The sequence below is a fragment of the Amphiura filiformis genome, chromosome 5 (genome assembly GCF_039555335.1).
Source record: "Amphiura filiformis chromosome 5, Afil_fr2py, whole genome shotgun sequence".
Taxonomy (NCBI): Eukaryota; Metazoa; Echinodermata; class Ophiuroidea; order Amphilepidida; family Amphiuridae; genus Amphiura; species Amphiura filiformis.
In genome coordinates, this window is record NC_092632.1 from 33469516 (window position 1) to 33476876 (window position 7361).

A 7361-nucleotide genomic window follows, 5' to 3' on the forward strand; every position below is an offset into this window, starting at 1 on the left:
AAAGGAGATAATCCCCACGAGATATAATCCAATGATTCTCATCAAATTCTCTTGCCATGATCCAAATGAATTCTTGCAGAATTTAACAGAAATTCCAAGCACAGTTTGCCAAATTTACCTCAAATCAACTTTCATATCACTATTCACATATCTACTGACAGAAGACTTCTACTATTTCATACATCTATCATGGTCCTGCTGCAGTTTTTATACCATTTTAGCCTATACATTTAGTCCTAGACAGTTTTTCGCCATTTTTGCCCATAGTATTTGGTCTTTGATAGGCCTATATTTTCCTTCATTGAGGCATGCTTAACCCTCACTCTATAAAATCTTACAAAGAAAACCACTGTGCAAGCATATGCATTGCATGTGATGCCATGACGCAATCAGCCTTTAAGTCATATATACTCAGGGAATCGCTGGCCGGGCCAGTAAAACCCCTGTGGCAACAAGTCAGTGATCTTGTGTGGGGCACCCGAGGGGTCTAAGGTTCGAGTATATACTCAAGAATCGCTGGCCAGGCAAGCGAAACCCACATGGCTACAAGTCTGTGATCTTGTGTAGGGCACCCGGGGGGTCTAAGGTTCGAATCCTGGGGGTGCCAAGTAACCACTTTGTTCATCTTCTCTCTTTTTTTGTTCCTTCTTTCCTTTCCGATAGCCCAAAACCATGTTTAGTGTTAGGGTTTAAGGGCTCATATTGAAATTCCCTTACACAGGAAGGTGTGCGCCATCCTGCAGCTTTCCTGTGCTAGCCTTCTTTGTTAAAATCCTGGGCAGAGTGTATCACTGATGCACATAATCCATCCTTTTTATGACCGAGCTTTCCTGAGGCGCGCGCTTAGCGAGGGGAATCCTGCCTTCTTTCTGTGTGAAAACGTGGTAGGGTATTTCAATATGAGCCCTAAGTTTAATGTGCCTGAAAGAACATGTACAAACTGCAATTTTGTTACCATTTTTATTTTTTTTAAGTAGATTGGCCATATCCCCTCTTTTGTATGCTACTTGCTACTTGTGATGGTGATTTTATTCAGACTTTCCCAACGTAACCCTTTTATATGTAATAAAAGTGCAACAATCATTCAAAATTGCCAATTACCTTTTCCTTCAGTTACATCAAATACAGCTCCTTTAATAGACAGATAAATTGGTAGGTCAGGCTAGAAAGAAAGAAATACAAACAATTACATAATTATATAATTTTAAAACTGGCTCAGTCAAATTGCTATGCCCTCTACTCTAATAACATGTCTGTGACTGCAGCCACTCTATGTTCACAGGAGTGCAGTTGGTCAGTGCCAGGGAGTGTCCATCACATTAGCACTGGACACCTTAAAAGTAAAGTACGGTAATGCCTTTTGCTCACATACATGTATAAGGCACTTCACGGTTTTGCACCATCTTACATCAGTGAACATATTCATATCCCATTCCGGCTGCTGCAAAAACAATACATAGTCAATGTTTTTATTTCAATGTCAATGTTCTTTTGAACATCGCAACAGCTTAAATCTACATGCCCACATTGGTTGTTTTTGTCCAAGAATTTGCTCACCGATAGCTACACTCTCTAGGCTACAGACCATTGCATTCAAAATCTAGTAGGATTCACTGTTCAAGCATGACAGACGATCGCATCAAAAATGTTGCTAAAATTACACTTCAGCAAATTTTAGACTGGCCAAAAAGATACAGATTTTAACTCATAGAAATAACTTTTAAATGCAAATTTCAACATTAACAGAACCTCCGGTGCAAAAAACTGCACCGCTGTCCGACCGGACTCTAGCATTGAATGCGTAACTATCATGTGCAAATTCGAAGGGTGATCGTTTCCTTTAGACCACCCTCGCTTTACACGAGAAGTCTAGCCAAGAATTTGCTCACTGATAGCTTCACATTCTAGGCTAGAGACCATTGCATTCAAAATCTAGTCAGATTCACTAAAGCATGACACTGTGTAGAGCAATGGAAAGTTCAGAAGTAAACACAGCCGATCACGACAGGCGATTGCATCAAAAATGTTGCTAAAATTACACTTCAGCAAAATTTTAGACTGTCCAAATAACCTCCGGTGCAAAAAAAAAATCGCACCACTGTCCGACCGAAAAATCATAGCAAACCACTCTAGCATCTAATGTGTAACTATTGTGTGCAAATTCAAAGCTAGAGTTCTCGAATAATCCCGCTATATACAGGGGCGGATCCAGGAATTTTCAATAGAGGGGGCGCCGAGCCAACACCGCCGCCGCCACGGCTCGGCGCCCACACAAAGTCAGGCGCCGCTCTGCAAAAATACACAGAGTCAGACGCCGATTTGCAAAAAATAGAGGGGGCGCGCGCCGGATGCGCCCTCTAAATCCGCCACTGATATATAGACTTCTCCATAGTCCACTTGCCTATTGTGCACTCTTAAAACTCTGATTTAATTAATGTGCGCACACTGCACAATTAATAGATTTTCACGTCTGATCTTATCTTTTTAGTCACCGTACTCCCTCTGTTTGTTGGCTTCCCAAGTGGACTACTTACTTTGCATTGCGGTTAACATGTTTAACACGGTTATCTATGGATGAGATTGTCGGATTTCTGGCCTACTAAAATTGTCCATGATGTAATGCATCTTTAAATGGATCTGGCTTGTGATTGGTTGCCCAGATCTCCTTATGGTTTAAACCCACCGGGCACGAGCCATTACCATTGATAACTACCTCGTACACAACTGTGCGGCGCTTTGTGTACTAGGTGTATGAACATATCTTGTATGTCCATGCTTTGTGCTTGCAGTTAAACATGTTAAATTGGATTGATAAACAAGTATGATTGACAGTGTGTGTTCCCGGTGTGTGTTAAGGACTAAGTCCCCGGGCAAAGTCCGGCTCAACATGCAAAGTACATAGTCGATTTTTAACTCAGGCTTTCGCGATTTAATAAACTGGTTGATTCTAAAATCAGATTTGTTCAGTAATGAAGTGTCATTATAATATATTGCATTCAATAATATTATAAGCCATACCGCGGTACTGTTACTCTCACTAATATACCGTATTGGTCCGAGTATAGTCCCACCCGTTTTTTATGTGAAAAATTTTCACAATTGGGGGTGGGATTATACTGAATTTCAAAAAAAAAAAAAAAAAAATTGAATTTGAATGCATTTTGAAATCATTAATAGAGTATGACATGAAAACAAAGTATCAATTTTCATATTAAAAATACAAAATATCTTGAATTTTTTTTTTAGGTCAACCATGAATGATCCTAGCATCTTTTTTTTTTTTTTACAATTTCTGAAAAATGGGGGGTGGGATTATACTCGAACATGGGACTATACTCGGACGAATACGGTAATTATACTTTTTTATAACCATTTACTAGCATTTTGATGTATATGAGTATAATTTCGAGTTCAACTGAATGTGTTCATCATAATTAATAATATATTTTTATAAAAATTTATCAAAAATCGACAATGGCATAGTCTACGCTACCGGTATACATGTATAGGGACTAAATTATTATTTTGCATCAAGGTTAAACAGTTGCCAAGCACTTTGAAGTCAAGGTTTAATGTATTGGAAGGAGGGCAGAGCTTTGATAAATGAGGGAAATTATGGGGTAATTAAAACAACTTTTTGAAAACAAGTGAAAACAGCTATTCTGCCAGGAAGTTTTTGTCTCAAAAACAATTAAAAAAATTATCGGAAAAGCAAAACACACACCTTCGTAAAATCAACATCACTTCCGTCACATAAAAAGATGATCCTGGATGAGTGAAAAGTGGCAAATTTGTGAAATGGGGGAATTTTTTAAAGAAAAATACATCACGTTTTTCGAGAAATTCGCCATAAATGCAGAATTGCGTCAGCGCCACGCAGTAAAAAACTGTCGAACTTGCTTGAAAATGCTTAATACGCGAGGGTAAATCGCCGTCAAAAGTTCACTCAAAACGAATGTACATCAAAAGCGTGTGCTACGCGAAGACTGGAGTTTGCATCACCGGTTTTGCATTCAGCTCTTTTACGTCAAAAATTGTGATAAATCATGGATTTTGGAACAAAATAATGCTTGTTCGATGAAATAAAAGGTATGTTTGTATAGCTAAGAACATGTTTAACCTTGTCCTTGATGCGAAAGTTTAATTTGATAAATTCATAATTTTAACCTTATTATATAGCTCGGGTAGGGTGGTCTAATTAAGAAAAGATCACCGTAAGTTTCCTCACGTCTAAATTTATTTTGTATTACTTCCGTGGTCCGGGTATGCGCTGGTGAATTGCGATCGCGTATAAGTGAGAAGGTCGCCTACTACGCGCCGCGCTGATGACCAATGGGGCAACCTGCTTGTTGTCAAGTACGTTGATCAGCCAATAAGCGTGATTGTTTATTTCTTCTGTGTGTACGCTCGTCTACGCTTGGACCACGGAAGTAATAAAAAATTTAATTTAGTTGGTGTACCTTGCTCTTCTATTTGTTCTTACATTCAAGGTACCCTCATGTATCATTTATTGATCCTTGACCTTGATGTCACGGTCATGGATGTGTTACGAACTCACAGTCACTTCTGGAAGAACTCATGAACTCAGCTCATTCTAGTCGGGATTATGCACTTTCAGTTTCTCACGCGTTTGAACGGGAATTGGATTGCGTACTTTTTCGATGTCTAGTGAGCAAATTTCTTCAATATTTTGAGAAAATGATGTCAAATTTTCTATTCTATATTATTTGGTAATAATGTCTTTTGCCAATAGTATGTTTAAAGTTGTAATTTTGTGTTTTTGATCGCAAAGATCGGATATTTTCGTTCGATTCAATTCTGAACCCTTCGCAAGGGTGCCGATTTCGCAGAACTTTGACGATAATTTTGCCTTTTTGGACACTAAAATGCATTCGATTCTTAAATTTGTTTCAACTGAGTCTTAAATTAGCAAGCACAATAAGGTTGGTACCACTTTTTATATATATACATTGATAAAATTTTTAAGATTTTTTTTCAAGTTTCTAACCGGCGCAAATCGTTAAGTGTGTATTTCCCATTGACATCCAAAATGGCGTAAGCCAGTCCTTAATATACATAGGTACGGCGTATATAGGACTGGCAGGCAAGTCTAGCTCATTCAATTATGTTGACAATCATTCAATCATGATTGACATGAACATGTCAATAATGACAACAATGTGTCGTGAACTTACATTGGATCCGTCATATATCGCCAACTCTGCAGCTGTGAAAGCTCTCAGAGGGGCCTTTTTCTCATTGAGCTTTAGTTTTGGTTCGTCTTTTAAATCCTCATCTCCTCCGTCACTTTCAACATAATGAAAGCAAACGAAAACTAATAAACCCAGAGTTTTAAGAAACTTCATCTTCGAGAAATCCGGTAATCCATGTATTCCAGCCGTTCAAGGTACCTATGAATAATTAAGCAGGTGACGTATTTACCAACTCTAAGGACGTAGTGTTTCGTCTGTTTCGACGAATACAACTATGTTTGAATGTCAATTCTAATGAATATTACTACTACTATCATTCAATCGTTGTTAATTATGAAACAAAAGAATCATCATTATTATTATTATTATTATTATTATTATTATTATTATTATTATTATTATTAATATTATCATTATCATTATTATTATTATTTATTTTATTATAATGATTATTATATGTTTTTCTTATGTTTATTTCTTGTAATATGTATTTTAATAACTTTTATGTATAATAATAGTAAATAATTTTTGATGTTTTAATATATTGTAAAAAGTGACGCAATTTGGCTATTTGCCACGATGTTATTTTCAATAAATATGAAATGAAATGAAATGAAATGAATGATTATAATAATAATAATTATTATTATTATTATTATTATTATTATTAATATAATATTATTATTATTATTATTATTATTATTATTATTATTTTTATTATTATTATTATTAATATTATCATTATTATTATTATCATTATTATTATTTACATCATTATTTAAGGCATACATATCTTCTATCAGGACAACCAGCATCCCACATGGGGGTAGTTAAAAGGGCGGGGTTTTGTCACTGAACTCAATCAGTTAATTAACCTAATCAGTTTATTAATCTAATCAAGTAATCAATCAATATCTACGATATCCATGTATCAATTAAATAATAACCAATTCCATAATAATAAAATTTTCCGGGGCAATTGACAACACACATAGCCTACAATGATGACTCGGATGATGATGATGCATGGTGATGATGATGCATGGTGATGATGATGATGATTTCAATGATGACTCAATGACTGACTCGAATGATGATGATGACAATGATGATTATAGGATGATTATGATTTATGTTTGTGATAGGCCTATTAATGATTGCTATGATGATGATGTGGATGATGATGATTCTGATGATGGGTTGGATGATTCTGATGGTGGATTGGATGATTCTGATGGTCATGATGACTGATGATAATGATGATGCGAATGATAACTCGTGTGATAGGCCCTATAGGGATACTGGTGCTGATAGATGATGCTGCTGATCATGCTGATGATCATGTTGTTGATGCTGCTGCTGCTGATGCTTCTGCTGCTGATGTTGCTGATGATGCTGCTGCTGCTGATGCTGATGAGGATGCTGCTGATGATGTTGATGATGTTGATGATGTTGATGATGTTGATGATGCGACTATGATGATGCTGCTGACGATGCTGATGCTGCTGCTGATGATGCTGCTGATGATGATACTGATACTGCTTATGATGCTGCTGCTGACGATGCTGTTGCTGATGATGCAGATGCTGCTGATGCTGCTGCTGACGATGCGGATGCTGATGCTGCTGCTGCTGATGATGATATTGATGATGCTTCTGATGATGACTGATGATGATGATGCTGATGATGATGCTGACGATGCTGCTGTTGATGATGCTGACGATACTGCTGCTGCTGATGCTCCTGTTGATTATGCTGCTGACGTTGCTGCTGATAATGATGATGCTAATGACGCTGCTGCTGATGATGTTAATGCTGCTGATGATGCTAATAGGCCTACTGATGATGCTGCTGCTGATGATGCTGATACTAATGATGTCGATGATGTGACTGATGATGATGCTGATGCTGATGCTGATGTTACTGGCGATGCTGATGCTGCTGCTGATGATGCTGCTGCTGACGATGCTGATGATGCTGCTGCTGATGATGATCCCGATGCTGCTGCTGATGATTTTGATGGTGATGCTGCTGCTGCTGATGATGTTGATGATGATGTTGATGATGCTGATGATGATGACTGATGATGCTGATGCTGCTGTTGATGATGCTGCTCATGATGCTACTGCTGATGATGATGCTGATGAT

At 37.5% G+C, this 7361-nt stretch overlaps 1 protein-coding gene across 1 annotated transcript in view; it reads right to left on the reverse strand.

Annotated features, from left to right (window-relative positions):
• LOC140153008 (uncharacterized) overlaps nucleotides 1-5374 on the reverse strand; it is a 9088-nt gene extending 3714 nt beyond the window's left edge. The window contains exons 1-2 of the mRNA XM_072175582.1: nucleotides 5196-5374; nucleotides 1102-1162 (exon numbers count right to left, since the gene is read on the reverse strand). Of these exons, the coding sequence (XP_072031683.1) occupies nucleotides 1102-1162; nucleotides 5196-5366 (232 nt within the window). The 5' untranslated portion in view covers nucleotides 5367-5374. The remainder of the gene's footprint in view (nucleotides 1-1101; nucleotides 1163-5195) is intronic.
• Nucleotides 5375-7361: the final 1987 nt, after the last annotated feature.